We start from the raw sequence: 20,123 nt of genomic DNA, 5'->3' as shown, positions 1-20,123 counted from the left end.
CATCCGTGATTAGGCGCGAGCACCGTCTGCAACCCTTCAGTTGCTTCTGACACACGACCCTGCAGCTTCCCTTGGCAGGTGTCCCTTGAGCTTCCCCACGCTTCTAAGGCCTCTGGAACTTCTGGTATAGCTATGTAATGATTGTATCGGTTCAAACACCACCGTTGGATCATGAGGGGATTAACGGATCAAATTAGACTCGCACTTATATATATGGAGACCTTTCTCCTTCATTTGTACATGCTCATTTTGCAAGAAATATAAATACGCCACTTTCTCTCTATTCTTGTGAATTGAGTGTATGTGTGTGCAAGGCTAACTTATGAGAGATCCTAAGGCCGCACGAGTGTAGGATTGTCGTGAATCGACCGACCCGTGACACTAACATATGAAGGTAGAGTAGCTCATTGCCCACTTCAAACCATTTTTTCTTATTTTTTTTTCATATGATAAAGTCAACTTAAAAGAGTGGTTTCAACTACTTCCTCATGAATTACACGAAAAATCATGGTGAATTGTAATAGTTTGATATTAACCGAGAAATAAAATCACAATATTAAATTGATTTCACATTTACGATCACTTAAATTTTATAGCAGCATCAAAATTAAAATTACCTATTTTTTGGTAAGGTAAAATTTGCTTATTTCACAATAATTTAAATCATCTCCCAAACTACTAACTAGACAAAGTCGTTATCTTCTGTTAATTTCCCCACTTTCCATGTACCCTTTTTCCGGTGAAGGATGATATCAACAAGAACAATCATTTCATTGAATAGACAATTATGCCCTTCTGCAATCAAAAGCCAAATGACGCTCCGTCAGGAAGACCAGAATCCCGCTTCACAGCATGGTCACTTCCGACCCCGATCGAGTTCGCCGGGAAAAAACAACGCCTCCGCCGGAAAAACTCTCCGATGGCCGAGAAGAGCAAAGTCCTGGTGATCGGAGGCACTGGATACATTGGAAAGTTCATCGTGGAGGCGAGCGCTAAGTCCGGTCACCCTACCTTCGCTCTCGTGAGGGAGTTCGCTCTCTCCAACCCCGCCAAAGCCGAAATCGTCGAAGGTTTCAAGAGCTTAGGCGTGAATTTAGTCCATGTGAGTAGCTATTCCCGTGCAATCGTGTTCGTTTCCCCGCATTTGGTGCTGCTTCGAGTAATCGAGGCGTCGCCTGCCGTTGATCTTGTTCGTCATTCCGAGAAATGTCTCTAGCGGTGGAATCGGAGTTGATTTCTATCTCGATCTTTCACTAGATCGAGTTGATGGAGTCGCGTTGCGATTTGGTGTTTCTCTTTCTCTTCTGTGGTATTTTGTCCTCGTATTATTGGTGAAATTAGAAACAATCTCCCTCTCATTTTCACACTAACTGACGACTCATCTCAGCGTCGCATGGTGATGCGAACGAGCACATTTTTAGACAAATCTTACGAAAACTTCCATAGTCTTACGTACTGTGTAGATGATGAATTTTTATATAGATTGAAATTTGGCTGACCTGTTATTCTGATGTCATGGTAAGATACCTTGTTCATAATACTTCGTCTCATCTGATGAAGGTATTGATGTTATATCTGCATCGGATTATGTATTTTTCCTTTTCTTAGTCTTCCAACTGATCAAAATAGGATTTCTTTTTTTTGATTGCTGACTGACTTTATTGATTGTTTGTCCATGCTCCTTATTATTTGATTCTCAGGGAGACATATACGACCGAGAGAGTCTGTTGAATGCGATTAAGCAGGTTGTTAAATATGTCTTGAATTTTATGTACTCGGTCCGGTTCATCACCCGATCCGACATATTTTTGTGCGATCCGAAAGTGGAGAAAAAATTGAGATTTAGTTCGCGACACGGAGAGTTGGGCCGAGGAAATTTTTTGGGGAGCACTATTTGTACCGCGGCTAGATTTTCTCATTGATGTATATAGAGAATTTTATTTTCGGAGAGTTTTGTGATCGGTCCGGTTCATCACCCGATCTGTATTTGCTTTTCCGCGTCTGTTTCCAACACAGGTTGATGTGGTAATCTCTGCTGTGGGGCGTGCACAACTAGTGGACCAAGACAAGATTGTTGCTGCTATCAAAGCAGCCGGGAATATCAAGGTCGTGCTGTTCATAGTAATTTCATCCAAGTTACTATTGTTCGTTTAGCATTTGACTGATGATATAGGTTGTTTCTTCTGGTATAAGTGCATCGCCTTCTCCTTGTGAGCTTGGCTTTGATGAAATGGGATGGATTGACTTATTTATCTGTAGACTTCACACTTCTTTTTCTTTCTTAAATGGTCACGACTTTGTGTAGAAGACATCAGTGAAATTCGAGGATAGCTATTTCAAATCCAAGTATAGGACAGGGTGGGCTTTTAAGTGGACTACTCTAAATCCACACTATTGCTTTTTGACGTATTGAATTGGATAGGAAATTCTGTCATCATGGATGCATGGTGTACCATCTACATGAATTCATACATATTCGTATGTATTTACTCAGTGATCTACATCTTTACACAAACAAAAAAGGTTTTTTGACCCCAAACTCGTGTGCTCCCTAGTCTCGATCCTTGTATGGATATTGGGCTTCCGACATACTTCAGGGGGCTTTTTTTGTTCAGAACCTGTGTCGGGTTTCTTCTAGGTGAGCGAAAAAAATAAAAGTTTCTAGCACTCTGTTTCGTCTGAAAAATGTCCTCACGACGAAATATAATTCACCGAAAGTCGTTCTTCGGCTCCTAATGAAAGGAGACTGAGTTCTAGATCTAATTCCGGACAGGAGCAATCCAAGCGTGAATAAGGAACTTGAGTTTTACGGAAGATCTAGATGAATCCATCCAATTGCTGGTGGCGTCCAAACGTTACAAAGAGCTGAGCAACTATAGCTAAAGAAACTGAAAGTGCGAAACTGGAGAATAAAGACTATAATTATGAAAACTGAAAGTGCGAAATTGGGAAGTAAAGATAAAAGACAACATTTGTTTTGTTCATATGTGCCGGGGGGCTTTTCTGTTGGTAATCAGATGCTATTTATAGCGCAGACTTGGTAACCGTTCTTGGTGTTGTATCCAATCTCTACCGTTGATTTCATCTTTACCGTTTATGTGATGACACCTGTTTATCAGCGGTTATCGATCTTATCTTTCGTACGAAGTGAGAACTGCTTTTGAGCCCATTTAGTCTCTGAAACGTTAACCGTCATCGAGCCCATTGGTTTTCTGTCTGACACCTATCCCTCGGGATGATAACCGTCATCGAGCCTTTCCTCCATTCGACACCTGTTTCTCGAGATGATAACCGTCATCGAACCTTTTCTCCATTTGACACCTGTCTCTCGAAATGATAACCGTCATCGAGCCTTTCCTCCGTTTGACACCTGTCGCTTGGGATGATAACCGTCATCGATCTTTTCCTCCGTTTGACACCTGTCGCTTGGGATGATAACCGTCATCGATCTTTTCCTCCGTTTGACACCTGTCTCTTGGGTAATAACCGTCATCGAACTTTTCCTTCGTTTGACACCTGTCTCCTGGGATGATAACCGTCATCGAATTTTTCCTCCGTTTGACACCTGTCTCCTGGGATGATAACCGTCATCGAACTTTTCCTCCGTTTGACACCTGTCTCCTGGGATGATATCCTTCATCGAACTTTTCCTCCGTTTGACACCTGTCTCCTGGGATGATATCCTTCATCGAACTTTTTCTCCGTTTGACACTTGTCTCTTGGGATGATAACCGTCATCGAACTTTTCCTCCGTTTGACACCTGTCCATTGGAAATGAGGACCTTCGTCGAGCCTTTCTAGCTTAACATCCATCACCCTTTTCATTGATTAAATCGATGAGAAGCACTTTTAGCACTTGGATATCTATCTTTTCTGGAACAAAGGCTTTCATCGAATCTTTTATAGCTTCTCTCCGTCTTCTCCTTGTTGATATCTTCGACGAAAATACCTTCACAATTTTCATCCCCCTCTATCTGAATTTCAAATTTCCCGCTTATGACTGTCCGTACCTACCAGCTGTCATTTTAGTACAGGTGATGTCATCTCTTGTCCTTTTATTCATATATCCTCACGACGAAATCTCTAATTAATTTCGGGTGTCAACATATGCCCCCTTTTAAAAGAATTAATTCTTTTAAAACAAATTTTGACCTGAATAATCTTACCCGTAATACCTTGTAACTTGTATTTGCCCATCCTTCCTGAAACGCTGCGCCTTTTTCTGACACGTCATCTTGATCATTTATGACCTAGCAGATCTTCATGATAGCGTATCACTTGAACCGTCGTATCTTGGCGAAAAATTGCATCTTTTGACTTTCCATCTCCTTCTTCGATTCTAGGTTTTCGTCTCAATCTTTTGCTCCTTCGCTTTCCATTCAGATTTTTCACTCAATCTGTACGCTCACGGCCCGCAAATACTCTCCCAAGTCATATATTGAGAAATTTGATCAACTACGTCACGACCAAGCATCCTCGAACTGTGACTTTCGACTGTTACACTTGGTCGATGACGAATCCCCCAACCAACTCATTCTGGGTCCTTGCTTTCATAATCATTAATAGATTCCCGCATCTCTTCGCTCCTGTTTTCCAAAGAGGACAGGAGAACTGCTTCCTATTCAATAGTCATCAGCTGCAGACATCTGGTTTCCAGAAACCTCACGATTTCGGGGGTTTCCTTCTCCTGAGGTGGGTTTTCACCGCTGGTACGTAAAACTGAAGGGAGATATAACTACTCGCCTTGCCTGGATAAGAGCTGGTATTGATACCGCTTTAGAAGCCAGCATGCTGTCGTATGATTTAAATCTAGGGCTTCTGGGTGCTGCCATCAGTTTCTGGTATTCCATATCGATGAATAATTCTTTCCTCTATAAATTTCTTTACTTCTTTTTGGGTTATGTTCTTATACGAAGCAGCTTCGACCCATTTGGTAAAATAATCCGTTGCAACTAATATGAAACTATGTTTTTTAGATGATGAAGGATATATTTTTCCAATTATGTCCATTGTCCATCCTCGAAATAGCCACGGTTTAATAATGGGTTGCATAATGGCTGCAGGGGCATGTTGCAGTGGTCCATGTTTTTGGCATGTCTCACACCCTTTAGCATAATCAATACAATCTTGAGTCATTGTTGGCCAAAATAAACCATGGCGCCTTAATAACCATTTCATTTTTATACCTACTTGATGCGCACCACATATTCCTTCATGTACCTCCGCCATTGCTATAAGTGACTCTTCTTTGCTTAAACATCTAAGCAGAACATCATCGATTGTCTTCCGATATAGCTCTCCATCCATCAACAAGTATTTCAACACTTGTCTTTTAAACGTCTTATCATTAGAAACTAGGTTCTCTAGATTTTAAATGATAAGTTTTCTCCAATCTTCTTCATCGACATCGATATGCTCCCTATTGGACTGTACCATAATAATTCGATTTTCTATCGATGGCAAAGTTTTTGTTTGTGTAACAATAAAATTTGCTAGTTCTTTTGATATTTTATACCCAGATGTCATTTGAGCTAACTCATTGGCTTCCGCATTATCATTTCTTATTATATGATCCAGTTCATAATCAAAGAACTCGTTCAATAAAACTTTCGCCATATCGAAGTATCGAACAATATTCTCGTTGAAACATTGATAATTTCCCGATAACTGATTGATCACTAATTGGGAATCCCCTTTTATTCTTACAAACTTAACGTTCATGTCAGCCAATATATTAAGGCCAACAATTAACGCTTCATATTCTGCTTGATTATTGGAACAATCGAAATCAAGTCGACACATAAGTTTTGTTCGGTGTCCTTGAGGGGATACGATCATGACCCCAATACCAGATGTTGTTGTCGTACTTGATCCATCAAAATACAATGTCCATGGCACCACCTATATCGATCCCTCGACATTCTCCTCTTCCAGATGTACACATGGATATTCTGTAATAAAGTCAGCAACTGCCTGCCCTTTAACTGCTTTAAGCGGCACGTATATCAAATGTATTTCAGACAAAGCAAAGGCCCACTTGGCAATTCTTCCTCTGATAATCGGGCGAGTTAACATATATTTGATAATATCCGTCTTACAAATTACCTGAACTGTTGTCGGCAACATGTAATGACGTAATTTTGTACAAGCAAAGTATAATGACAAGCATAATTTCTCCACCGGAGTATATCTTTTTTCTGTATCATTCAACATCCAGCTGAGATAATATATTGCTTGCTCTTTTCCATTGTCATTTTCCTGTGCCAACATACTTCCAATGGTATTGTTAGTTGCCGACAAGTAAAGCTTTAACGGTCTACCTGGCTTGGGTGACATCAAAACTGGTGGACTAATCAAATATTTTTTAATCTGCTCAAAAGCATGTTGATGCTCTTTTCCCCAAACGAATTGATCTTGATTCTTAAGTTTAAACAATGGAGAAAATATTTCTATCTTACCTGACAAATTAGCAATAAATCGACGCAAGAAATTTATCTTCCCTATGATCATCTGCAATTGTTTCTTACTTACGGGTGGCGGCAATTCTAGAATAGCTTTAGTTTTATTCTTATCTATTTCTATTCCTCTTTGATTAACCATAAACCCTAAAAAGTTGCCGGCTCTTATCCCGAAAGCACATTTAAAAGGATTCATTTTCAACTTAAATTTCTGCATCCTTATAAAAGCACGCTCAAGATAAGTTAGATGTCTTACCTGATGTGATTTGATGATGATATCATCGATGTAAACTTCCATGAAATCCCCAATCATATCGTGGAAGACAAAATTCATAGCCCTCTGATAGGTTGCTCCGGTATTTTTTAATCCAAATGGCATCACTAACCATTCGAATGTCCCGATAGCTCCTGGACATCGAAATGCTGTTTTATGCACATCTTCCTCTGATATAAATATCTGATTATAACCCGAATGACCATCCATTAATGACATAATTTCATTGCCGGATGCTGAGTCGATTAACATATCTGCCATTGGCATTTGATACTCATCCTTTGGGGTTGCTGCATTTAGATCACGAAAATCTATACACACTCTTATCTTCCCATTCTTCTTTTTAACTGGCACGACATTTGATAACCACTCGACATATCTTGCAGTTCTAATAAAGCCTGCTGCCAACAAGCGTTCAACTTCCTCCTTGACCTTCTGTACAATTTCTGGTGCAAACCTTCTTGGTGGTTGTTTGTGTGGTCGGAATCCTTTCTTAATTGGCAATCTATGCTCAACCACATCTTGTCCTAATCCTGGCATTTCATGGTAATCCCATGTGAACTTTCGTAATAACTCAATCAACTGGGACTTTGCCACCCCATCTAACAACGCACTAATAAAAATTGGTCGATGGTGTTGGGCATCTCCAATATCAACCTCTAATAGCGGGTCTTGGGCCTCAATAAGTTTATTATCTTCCCTGAGGGGTGATTCTTCAAACTCCATAATGCAGCCGTTAAAATCTTGACCACTTACTTCGGCCTAATAGGCCATATACCTCTTATTGAGGTCGCCTAATAATATAAGGTTCTCCATGAACAACCTTGTCCAAACACCCCGCCAGTTCAGTTTTGGGAATCCAACGGACATTTTCCTTGTCAAACCGGCAGAATGCAACATCCCTTGAATCGATTCTTGGTGGTTCGATAACATCTGGCATCTTTTTTACTTCTCGATCAATCCTTAAAGCATGTGCCCATGACACATGAGCCTTACTATTAGCTTTAACATATTCAACTTTGCTTCCGTTCCAGAAAGCTAACATTTGGTGAAGGGTCGATGGTACACACTGATTTCCATGGATCCAATCTCTTCCTAACAGCACATTATATGAACCATCTGCCTCGACAACACAGAAAGCTGTTCTAGAAGTTTTAGATCCTACAGTCAGATCAGCCACAAATACTCCTTTGACTTCTGTTACTTCTCCTGTAAAATCCGACAGTTGTATATTCGATGGGATAATTTCTTCATCTCTTTTTCCTATCTTTTTGAAGAACCTATATGGAACCAAATTTAAAGTGGATCCTCCGTCGACCAGAACTTTGGAAACCGGACGACCGTCTATCCTGGCGTTTATATTAAGTGCCCTCAAATGTTTGGATCCTTCGTAAGAGGGTTTTTCAAACTCCATTAAATCTTCTTCATTTTCAAATTGAAATTCTGCCTTGTCTTCCTCATCGATAATTGAACCTCCATTGGTTGTTGAGTCTACAGATGTCACTCTATATTGTAATGGGAGTCTAGCTTGGACCATGCATGAACTCAAAGGCGAAATAGATCTCGATAATACGGCAGGTCTAAGTACCATCTTGTCCTTAGCCTTTTCCTCATTATTGCATTTACCCTGACTAGAATTTCCAGGATTCCTCCTCCATACTAAATTTCTAGCTCGGAATTTCTTAGGTTTATAAGGCATTGATGGATTTTGAGTAATATAAATCTGATTAACCTGTCTTTGTAGTTCATGCATCTTCTTTTTTCTTTGTAACCTTCTTTTTTGAGTCCTTGTTACATTGGCCCCTGGACCCTGAACTTCTCCTGCTTCGAACCATTCACCTTCTGGTGGATCGCTTGGTATTTTCAAAGTCCTAGTTCGATGAGGTATCAGAGTTACCTCGGTCTCTTTTTTAGGTGGATCATCGAATTCCTCACCCCATCCAGTTGCAACCACTTCTTCTGAATGTATAGGAGGTGGGCCATAGTCGACGTAATAGTCGAATTTACCACTGGGCTCTCCCAATGTTCCAATCCTAGGGTCACCTTCTTCATAGCGTTGCTTGAAAGACTTCCGTTTTGTTGGGTACGTTGTCGAATTATCAACAACCCGAGCATTTCACTCCTGATTCGAACGTCTATTGCTATCTTGAACATTTCGGGGACGACCCCAATATTTAGTTTTTTTGTTATAATTCTGGGATCCAAATTGATCCCAAAAAGTCTTCTCTTGTGAGACTTCCTGTTTCGAAAAATGCTCTCTTCGTCGATCATAATTGATTTCTTCTTTACACAAAGCACATAGGTGCGGCTGCATCATTTTACCTTTAGGTTTTAGTGACACCATTCTCGTTATCACGGGGAAAGGATCAACATCTACCTCCATAGGAGCCTTTTCTTTATCATCCGCAAATTTAATTTTGCCTTGTCAAATTGCTTCTTGAATGTTCTTTCTTAACACAATACAATCAACCGTGTTATGACTCCATGAGTGATGCCACTTACAGTATTTCTTCCTCTCATATCTTCTAGACTTGGTATAACTTGGCTTTCAGTAAGCTTGATTTGCCCATCAGCCAAAAGAAAATCAAATATTTCATCGACCTTATTTATGTCAAAAGAATAATACTGGACATCCTTTGACTTGACCATGACAGAACCCTTTTCCTTTGCTTTAGCTGGTTTCAAAGCAGGACAAGTGTATGGCTTTTCTATTATCATCTTGGCAACTGCCACCTCAGCGTACTCTGACTCGTCTTCATCGACTAGTGTTTCATCGACAAAGTTCATCTCGTGTCTAGTATGCTTCCTATCCTTTTCTTTCAAAAAGTTTTCATGCTTCACAGCAATGGTAGTCAACGAAAACAAATTGTAATAGGCCTGACCTACCATTCTTTCCCTAATGGCAAACTTTAAACCATTAAAGGCAAATTCAGCAAACGTCCTCTCGGGTAATGGTACAAGGCATCTATTTCTTGCCTTTCTGAATCGAAACATGAACTGATCAACGGATTCATTATTATACTGTTTCATTGCTGATAAATCTGCCACAGACATGTCTGGCACTGCCCTTTGAAACTGACTATGAAACATCATTTCCATTTGATCCCAAGAGGTTATAGAAAGAGGCGGTAGAGATGTGTACCAGGTAAAAGCGGTTTTTGGACAATGATAATGAGAATAAGCTCAACTTCCAATGATCTCCATACGTAGCATCTCCACATAAAGCAGTGAATCGATTGATATGCTCCTATGTTGACTGTTCGTCTTCGCCAGTAAACAGACTAAATTCCGGCATCTTAAACCCCCTTGGGTACGGAATGGTATCCATCCATTCCGGGTAAGGCTTCCTGTACACTTGTCTAAAAACTCCTGGTTCACCACCGTATTGCCGTAACATTGGATCAACTATATGATGATTTTGTCCTAGTGGGATTACAACTGGTGGTGCATTTTGTTGCAGAGGTTGATGCATCTGATATTGGGGTATTGGCACTTGTGGTCTTGGTTGTAGTAATGGATATTGTGCTACTGGCTGTGGATGCTGTGCAGCTGGATTCTGTAGTGGTGGTTGCGGATATTGTGGAATTGTGTTTTGCAATGGTGGTTGCAGATATTGTGAAATTGTGTTTTGTAATGGTGGTTGTGGATATTGTGGAATTGTGTTTTGCAATGGTGGTTGTGGATATTGTGGAATTGGCTGTGGTGGTGTTACATTCCTCCCCAGACTATCTGTATTTACATTTGGCCTGAACAACATCTGAGGAATGTTTGGTTGAGCCGCAAAACCACCAGACACCGTGTTGTCGTGCAATTGATACGGAACAGTATTCTGAGGAACCAAATTTGCAGTAGTCACATTTGTTTGAACTGAACCAGACGAGTTTGCTCCATTGGCTGCTAGTTGACCCGTATTGATATTCTTGTTTCGATGTATTGGATTAACTGCATTACCTTCAATTGTTGACAAGTGGGCGTGTGTTTGATTTGCCAATGCATTTTCCCCTCTCTGAAGAATTCTTACTGGCGCAAGAGGCATAATTTGCCCTGCTGTTGCACTGCCAGAGTTCGTAACTATGGGTTGTCCAAGACCTCCAACTGCACCTGGAGGTACAACTGGGACAGTCTATGGTTGAGAAGAATTCATCGACAAATTCGGCCTTCCAGTGATCTCTTGAACCGTGTTGATAAACAATGGCCTAACAGTGTCAGCCACGCATCTAGTAACCAGATTAGCCAAATCATTATGTTGTTCTTCCATGATTCTTCTCATAGTAGCAAGTGTAACTGGATTTGGTTCCAGTTGCCTTCTTTGCTCTTCAGTAAGGTGTCTGGGAACGTCTCTCTCTCCTACCTGACCTGCTCTGTGATTGTTCGCCTGTTTGATGATTTTGCGCGCGTCACTCGTTCTACAGCAGGATTCGGGGGTGCACTGCTCCCTGGAACATTGTTATTCTGGTCTAATTGGCTCTGACTTCTCGTTCGTGCCATTGTCACTCCTCCAATTGATCTAAGAAGTCCCACCGGGCGTGCCAAAATTATGTTTCGTCGAAAAATGTCCTCACGACGAAATATAATTCACCGAAAGTCGTTCTTCGGCTCTTAATGAAAGGAGACTGAGTTCTAGATCTAATTCCGAACAGGAGCAATCCAAGCGTGAATAAGGAACTTGAGTTTTACGGAAGATCTAGACGAATCCATCCAATTGCTGGTGGCGTCCAAACGTTACAAAGAGCTGAGCAACTATAGCTAAAGAAACTGAAAGTGCGAAACTGGAGAATAAAGACTATAATTATGAAAGCTAAAAGTGCGAAACTGGGAAGTAAAGATAAAAGACAACATTTGTTTTGTTCATGTGTGCCGGGGGGCTTTTCTGTTGGTAATCAGATGCTATTTATAGAGCAGACTTGGTAACCGTTCTTGGTGTTGTATCCAATCTCTACCGTTGATTTCATCTTTACCGTTCATGTGATGACACCTGTTTATCAACGGTTATCGATCTTATCTTTCGTACGAAGTGAGAACTGCTTTTGAGCCCATTTAGTCTCTGAAACGTTAACCGTCATCGAGCCCATTGGTTTTCTGTCTGACACCTATCCCTCGGGATGATAACCGTCATCGAGCCTTTCCTCCATTCGACACCTGTTTCTTGAGATGATAACTGTCATCGAACCTTTTCTCCATTTGACGCCTGTCGCTTAGGATGATAACCGTCATCGATTTTTTCCTCCGTTTGACACCTGTCGCTTGGGATGATAACCGTCATCAATCTTTTCCTCCGTTTGACACCTGTCTCTTGGGATGATAACCGTCATCGAACTTTTCCTCCGTTTGACACCTGTCTCCTGCGATGATAACCGTCATCGAACTTTTCCTCCGTTTTACACCTGTCTCCTGGGATGATATCCTTCATCGAACTTTTCCTCCGTTTGACACCTGTCTCCTGAGATGATATCCTTTATCGAACTCTTTCTCCGTTTGACACCTGTCTCTTGAGATGATAACCGTCATCGAACTTTTCCTCCGTTTGACACCTGTCCATTGGAAATGAGGACCTTCGTCGAGCCTTTCTGGCTTAACATCCATCACCCTTTTCATCGATTTCATCGATGAGAAGCACTTTTAGCACTTGGATATCTGTCTTTTCTGGAACAAAGGCTTTCATCGAATCTTTTATAGCTTCTCTCCGTCTTCTTCTTGTTGATATCTTCGACGAAAATACCTTCGGCATTTTTCATCCCTCTCTATCTGAATTTCAAATTTCCCGCTTATGACTGTCCGTACCTACCAGCTGTCATTTTAGTACAGGTGATGTCATCTCTTGTCCTTTTATTCATATATCCTCACGACGAAATCTCTAATTAATTTCGGGTGTCAACACACTCAATATGGATTATGGTCATCTACCCAGCTCTTCGATCATGGATGCGAAACATGAACTACTTAATCCTTCAAATGGTCTTTTTTTGGTGGCATTATTATTGTTGCAATTAAGTTATTAAAACCCAGTCAGTGGATAGTTTATTGTTGTTGCTTTGGGGCGTTGACGGTCCATAACGGGTGGAGCTCAGCATGCTGACAAAAGGCAATGGACTTAGCTGATATTTTATTACTTGTGAAAGTATCCAAGCAAGCCGCATGTTTGCATATTATATACTTGACAGAGTTATCTGGCTATTGCCATAACAGTTAAATCTTCACTTTTCTTTTCTTCTATTTTTCTAATAGCACTTGGGGTCGAATTTGCTTCATTGCTTGTATTGATTCACTTATAATCATTTTTACTCTGTTATAGTGACATATTGAAAAAAAAAACGTGAAATTCAGTCTCATATAAGTTTGTTTTGTTTATTTGTCAGAACTCAGGTAAGTTTGTTGGATAAGGGAAATATACTCTAGTTTTTTGTTGCTTTCTATTAAAAATGTTTCTTCTGATTCAATTAATTTTCTTCTCTGAGATTCTTTCCTTCGGAGTTTCGAATTGATGTGGATCGTGTCATTGCTGTGGAGCCAGCAAAAACTGCATTGGCTATCAAGGCCAAGATCCGCCGCCTTGTTGTGGCCGAGGGAATCCCTTATACCCATGTGTCTTCTAACTTTTTTGCAGGTTACTTCCTTCTGACGTTGTCACAGCCCGGGGCTACAGCTCCCCCTAGAGACAAAGTTGTTATCTTAGGGGATGGAAATGCAAAAGGTAAGAAGCAATTTCTTGAAACACCCATTTTAATTTGTTAAGATTTTTCTGTACATTTTTCACACTTAATTACGGTAGTGATCAGAGTGAGGGGCAATTCTTGAAGGTTGAGAATTCCAGGCAACTTCCCTGTCCAGAGATGTTGAGCTTTTACATCCATTAGTCTTTCACTTTCAGAGACCAATTGATGATATGAATGTGATGTGGTTTAACTTGGCACAATACCACTTAGTTGGCAGATCACGAAGGTTATCTTTATGTATTTGGTTGAGAAAAGAACATGTGGATGCATTTGTCTGCTAGTTGTCTGATGAATCTGTTTACGAGAGGCTTCTTCTTCAATGTGAGGCGAAAGTAACTCTAGGATGATCAATGGCTCCGTGATTTATTTATTAGCCAAATTCTAATGCTCTCCCTGTCAATACACAGCGGTGTTCAACAAGGAGGATGACATCGGCACCTATACCATCAAAGCTGTGGATGATCCAAGGACCTTGAACAAAATTCTGTACATCAGACCTCCTGCCAACACCTACTCTTTTAATGAGCTCGTGTCTTTGTGGGAGAGAAAGATCGGCAAGACCCTGGAGAGGGTGTATGTTCCAGAGGAGCAGCTTCTGAAGAACATTCAAGGTTAGGAATGCATTTCTATTAGATTTAAGCACGTGAAATCGTCTCTATTTTTTCTGAGATTGAAAGCTTCGATTGGTCTACTTGTCCGGTCATATTGCAGAGGCGGCGGTTCCACTAAATGTGTTATTGTCCATATCACATTCTGTTTTCGTGAAAGGAGATCACACCAACTTCGAGATTGAGCCATCGTTCGGAGTGGAAGCATCGGAGCTCTACCCCGACGTCAAATACACGACCGTGGATCAGTACCTTGATCAGTTCGTCTGATAGTCGAAATTGAACGTGCTTGGTAGATTTCTCACATCAGTTTGAATCATGAATAATCTAGGATTTTGCTTTGTTAGGACCTGGCGCGAAATGTCGCTCTCGCTTATCATCTCATGGCATGTACAACGTCCAAATATAAGGACATAGTAATTTTTTTTTACTAGATAAGGACATAATATGAACGTTCGATATGTGCGCATTTGTTAGATGTATGCCCTAAAGTTACCATGTAATAGTTACATGTTAGGGATTTAAGTTGTACTTTCAATTACATTATTTATTTAATGGCAAGGACGCATTCATTCATTTGTCCAATTATTTAAATATATGAATGATTTCATAAGATCAGTTGTGACTGGACCTATTCTTGAGACGTGAAGAATATGTGTGACAGGTTCACAGTTAGACTGAATCTATCTTTAAATTGTTCTCGGTCGATGGATCGTTGAGTGGATATTAATGATCCTGTTGAGACCGGTGTGTTCGTAACTTCACCAATAAGTATTGGATACTTAAGGGAATGACGAGTCACGAGTCATTGGATATTGCGATATCCGAGTTAGAACACAGGTGCTTGTATCAGACAAGTTCACTGAACGTGACATGCATAGAACGATTAGCAACATGGAAACTTTTAGCGTGGTCAATGTCTAATTGTTCGTGCTCTGGTTTTGTGTAAATAATCCTTAGACCTGAGGTACAGTGTTGACTTGTATATTGGATGGCTATGGTTCACGGGCACGCTACGAGAGTGTGTTCGTGAGAGTCAAGAAAATACGTTTTTCTCTCTTCCGACGCCGTGACTGAAATATCGAGAGTGCGAAGAATTGTCACCACAAGATTGCTAGCACAATTCTATTGGTGATTATCCGCAAGTTCTTCCTTCCGTTCGTCGTGCAATTGGTGGTGTGTCTGAACTAGAGGTCCGACGGTTGTGGGGCTCGAACTGAAGAACATTCGAACCAAAATCATTTTGGGCACGCTACGAGAGGTAATCCGTTTAACCCCCTATGGTCTTTCGATTTTTGATTGAAACGCACGAACAACGCCTTTGGAGATACATGTGTGGTTATATCTTTCCGCTGCGTTTATATTTTTAACTATGCATGTTCCGTAGAAAACCAACATCTATGCAGTGCTTGGAGAAGTTATTTCTGTTTTGAAGTTGATATGGGTTTATGGGCCAAGCTAAAAGAAAGACATGAGTTCTATAATTTTGTATATTATACGTTATACGTCCTTGGAGTGGTTAATGAATTGGAGCCGCTAATGATGAGTTCAAGGCTCGAGCCTCGCCCCAGGCATGTGAAGTCGACCCTTGGTGAGGGCGTTGTGCAATTGCCCGGCCGTCGCCCGCCATCTCTTTAAAATTTCAAAAATTGTCTACCACAGTATCGACAAACCACGTGAGAAGGCCGGCGTTCAGCAATACAATCAACGATTTCCGGTCAAATTTGATTGGAAAAAGTACATGGACAAATCATTAAAATTTTATAACTAAATTGGTGAAATCGAAAAATTTAGAATTGAACTGGTTTTCATTTCATAGGCTTAGGACTTTTTGATAATCATTCCATGTTTCAATAATGACAATGTTGCTCTCTTTTTTCCTTTTTTTTTTATAAGTTATGAATTACATATAAAGTAATCTCATGTGGGCCAATAAATTAAAGAAGGGTAACTTTGTAATCAACCCTCCTTGAAAACGAATTTATTGCACCTCAAAACAATCCTATAGCGGCTATGAAGCTCTATGATATCATGCTAGCATATGAATGTAGAGTAGCTCATTGCCCACTTCATACCATTTTTTTTTTCATATGATAAAGTCAACTTTAAAAAGTGGTTTCAACTACTTCCTCATGAATTACACGAAAAATCATGGTGAATTATAATAATTTGATATTAACCGAGAAATAAAATCACAATATTAAATTGATTTCACATTTATGATCACTTAAATTTTATAGCAGCATCAAAATTAAAATTTCCTATTTTTTGGTAAGGTAAAATTTTCTTATTTCACAATAATTTAAATCATCTCCCAAACTACTAACTAGACAACTGGTGCGTTTAGTTCAGCATTTTGAAGGGGTTTTGGGAAAATGCAAAGCAGTTTAGCTTAAAGGATTTTGGGGAAATGCAAAGACTGTTTGTTATACTCTGCTTTGAAAAGCAACTTTGAGATAAAAGCTATTTGGTGAAAGCACATTTGGAAAGTCCATTTGAGTGATTAATTTAAAGTTTTTGATTTTTAATTGGTTTAAAATGGAAAAAAATGTCTGCAACTTTTTTAATTTAAATATTGACAACAATGTTAACAGATATCATGTAAACAATTTTATTAAAAAAATAAAATTTCGTATTTTTGCTAAAAAAAATTCAAATGGAAAATTCACATCAAAGTGGTCTCTTTCTCAATTAAAAAAGAATACTTTTATTACAATAATTGTGGAAACATATGCCCAAACGAAAGAAATTCAGTATCCTTAAAAATTACAAACATCCTTAAATATTTCCTAAACTTATAGCTATTTGATCATGTAAACGTGCCATGTTAGAAGGAGATTCATCATTTGAAGCATTGCTCTCCTCATTTACATCATCAGTATATAAATTGAGATCAAAATCTACTTCTGCAAAATGTGCATCATTCACAATATTTTTTTCGTATATAATTATGCAAAGTCATTGCCTCTATCACAATTTTTACTTGCTTTTTGTATGGATAATTTGGCATACTCTTTAGAATCTTCCACTTCTTCTTCAATACATCAAAGGCACACTCAATTTCTGATCGAAATGAGGAATGGGCACGGTTGAACACTTCTTTATAGCCTGTAGGTGCCGGACCTCGTTGAAACTCAGGCAAATGATACCTAACTTCTTTGTATGGACTCAAGTAACCACGCCTCCCCCGTGACAACTCTCCGATGGCCGAGAAGACGAGCAAAGTGCTGGTGATCGGAGGCACTGGATACATCGGAAAGTTCATCGTGGAAGCGAGCGCTAAGTCCGACCACCCTACCTTCGCTCTCGTGAGGGAGTCCACTCTCTCCGACCCCACCAAGGCCAAAATCGTCGAAGGCTTCAAGAGCTTAGGCGTCAATTTACTTCAAGTGAGTAGTTATTCCCGTGTGGATTGTGTTCGTGGCTGCATCCGTTAATCTCGTTCGTCTTTCTGAGAAATGTTTGTAGCAGTAGAACCGGAGGTGACTTTTATCTCAATCTTTCACTTGATTTTTATTGATCGTTTGTCCATGCTCTTGGTTGTTTGATTCTCAGGGAGACATACACGATCAAGAGCGTCTACTGAATGCGATTAGGCAGGTCGATGTGGTAATCTCTGCTGTCGGGAGAGAGCAAGTAGAGGACCAAGGCAAGATTGTTGCCGCCATTAAAGCAGCCGGGAATGTCAAGGTGGTGCTGTTCCTAATGATTTAGTCCTTGTTACTATTGTTCGTTTACCATTTGACTGATGATATAGGCTGTGTTAGCTTATTCTTTCTTCTGGTATAGGTGCACCGCGTTCTCCTCGTGTAGAAGTGATTGGTGAAATTCGAGGATAACTATTTCAAACCCAAAGTATATTGTGTGGACTTCTAATTGTGCTGCTCTGAATCCACACTATTGCTTTTTGACGTATTTAATTTGGGTAGGGAGTGCTGTCGTCATGGACGCGCATATTTTTAACTCGAGATTTGCATCTTCACACACACAAAGGTTCTTCGATCCCAAACTCGTGCCCTCCTCTGTCTCGATCCTGGTATGGATATTGGGCTTCCCACATATTCCAGGAGACTTTATCTATCCAGAACCTGTGTGGTCGGGTTTCCTCAAGGTCAGCCAAAAATGTAAAAAAATTCGAGCACTCCATATGGATACTGGCCGTCTAGCCCAGCTCTCTGATCATGAATTCGTGGGAAACACGAACTAGTTAATCCTTGAAATGGTCTTTATGAGTAGTATAATCATTGTTGCAAATATGTTGCCCAATCCCACTTGCTGGGATAGGACTTAGTAGTTGTTGTTGCTTTGGGTGGTTGACGGTCAATAGTGAGTCGAACTCAGCATGCTCCTAAAAGGCAATGGACTTACCTGGTATCTTATTACTTACGAAAGTGTCCAAGCAAGCAGCATGTTTGCCTATTTCACTTGACAGAGTTATCTGGCTGCTGCCCTGTTTCTTCTATTTTTCTAATAGCACTTGAGGTGGAATTTGCTTAATCGCTGAATTTATTGATTCACTTATAATCACTTTTTACTCTGTCTCATATAAGTTTGTCTTCCTTTTTTTTTTTGCCAGAACTCATTTAAGTTTGTTGGTTAAGGGGGATATGCTCTAAATTTTTGTGGCTTTCTAATAAAGATGTTTCTTCCGATTTGATTATGTTTCTTTTCAGAGATTCTTGCCTTCGGAGTTTGGAGGTGATGTGGATCGTGCCCTTGCTGTGGAGCCATTGAAAGCTTCACTTGCCATCAAGGCTAAGATCCGCCGCCTTGTTGAGGCTGAGGGAATCCCTTATACCTATGTATGTTGTAACTGTTTTGCGGGCTATATCCTTCAGACCTTTGCACAGCCGGGGGCTACAGCTCCCCCTAGAGATAAAGTTGTCATCTTAGGGGATGGAAATGCAAAAGGTAAGAAGGAATTCGTAGAAATTCGCTTTTTAAGGCGTTGAGATTTTTATGTACATCTTTCACGATGTAATAACGGTAGTGGTCAGAGTGAGGGGCAGTTCTTGAAGCTTGAGAATTCCAGGCAGCTTACTTGTCTGGAGATGTTGAGCCTTTTGCATCCATTAGTCTTCAATTTTGGGGACTAACGATGATATGAATGTCATGTGGGTTATGTTCGCACAGGGCTGCCTGTTCAGCATATTAAGAAGGTTATCTTTATATGTTTGGTTGATAAAAGGACATATGGATGCATTTATCTGCTAGTTGTCTGATGAATCTGTTTACCGAGAGAATTCTTCTTCAATGTGAGTCGAAAGTAACTCTAGGAAGATTGATGGCTCTGCGATTTACTTATTAGCCAGATTCTAAAACTCTCCCTGTCAATATACAGCGGTGTTTAACAAGGAGGAGGACATCGGCACCTATACCATCAAAGCCGTGGATGATCCAAGGACCTTGAACAAAATTCTGTACATCAGACCTCCTGCCAACACCTACTCGTTTAATGAGCTCGTGTCTTTGTGGGAGGGAAAGATCGGCAAGGCCCTGGAGAAGGAGTATGTTCCAGAGGAGCAGGTTCTGAAGAACATTCAAGGTTAGGGATGCATTTCTATCAGATTTAAGCCCGTGAAATCGTCTCTACTTGTCCTGTCAATTGGTCTATAGCTTCAATTGGTTTACTTGTCCTGTCATATCGCAGAGGCGTCGGTTCCACTCAATACCTGGTTGGCCATATTGCATTCTGTTTTCGTGAAAGGAGACCAAACCAACTTCGAGATTGAGCCACCATTCGAAGTGGAAGCTTTGGAGCTCTACCCCGACGTCAAATACACGACCGTGGATCAGTACCTTGATCAGTTTGCCTGATTATCGAAACCGACTGTGCTTGGTGAATTTCTCACATCAGCTTGAATCATAAATAATATAGGGTTCTGCTTCTCAGGATCCTAGCGTGAAATGTCGCTCCTGCCGATCATCTCAAGGCATGTACAACCTCCAAATATAAGGACATACTATGAAGTATGAATATTCAATGTGGGCGCATCTCTGCTGTGCTTGGAGAGGTTACTTCTGTTTTGGCCCAAGCTAACAAAAAGGGATTTAGTGCAATTTCAAATCC

At 40.4% G+C, this 20,123-nt stretch overlaps 2 protein-coding genes across 2 annotated transcripts; both read left to right on the top strand.

The window, feature by feature from the left end:
• Positions 1-832: 832 nt before the first annotated feature.
• On the top strand, positions 833-14,522 carry LOC115668389 (phenylcoumaran benzylic ether reductase POP1-like). The gene is made up of 6 exons (XM_056304599.1): positions 833-1,102; positions 1,701-1,745; positions 2,017-2,106; positions 13,186-13,423; positions 13,853-14,056; positions 14,157-14,522. Exons 1-6 carry the CDS (start codon positions 920-922, stop codon positions 14,321-14,323), a joined length of 927 nt encoding a protein of 308 aa, XP_056160574.1. The 5' UTR covers positions 833-919; the 3' UTR covers positions 14,324-14,522.
• Positions 14,523-17,233: 2,711 nt separating this feature from the next.
• On the top strand, positions 17,234-20,088 carry LOC115665357 (phenylcoumaran benzylic ether reductase Pyrc5-like). The gene is made up of 5 exons (XM_056304600.1): positions 17,234-17,442; positions 17,609-17,743; positions 18,727-18,964; positions 19,395-19,598; positions 19,704-20,088. Exons 1-5 carry the CDS (start codon positions 17,257-17,259, stop codon positions 19,868-19,870), a joined length of 930 nt encoding a protein of 309 aa, XP_056160575.1. The 5' UTR covers positions 17,234-17,256; the 3' UTR covers positions 19,871-20,088.
• The last annotated feature ends 35 nt before the right edge of the window (positions 20,089-20,123 follow it).

The sequence above is a fragment of the Syzygium oleosum genome, unplaced genomic scaffold, assembly GCF_021117445.2.
Source record: "Syzygium oleosum isolate NSW1041296 unplaced genomic scaffold, Sole_v2.1 Sole_v2.32, whole genome shotgun sequence".
Lineage (NCBI taxonomy): Eukaryota > Viridiplantae > Streptophyta > Magnoliopsida > Myrtales > Myrtaceae > Syzygium > Syzygium oleosum.
This window is presented reverse-complemented; position numbering and strand designations above follow the sequence as displayed.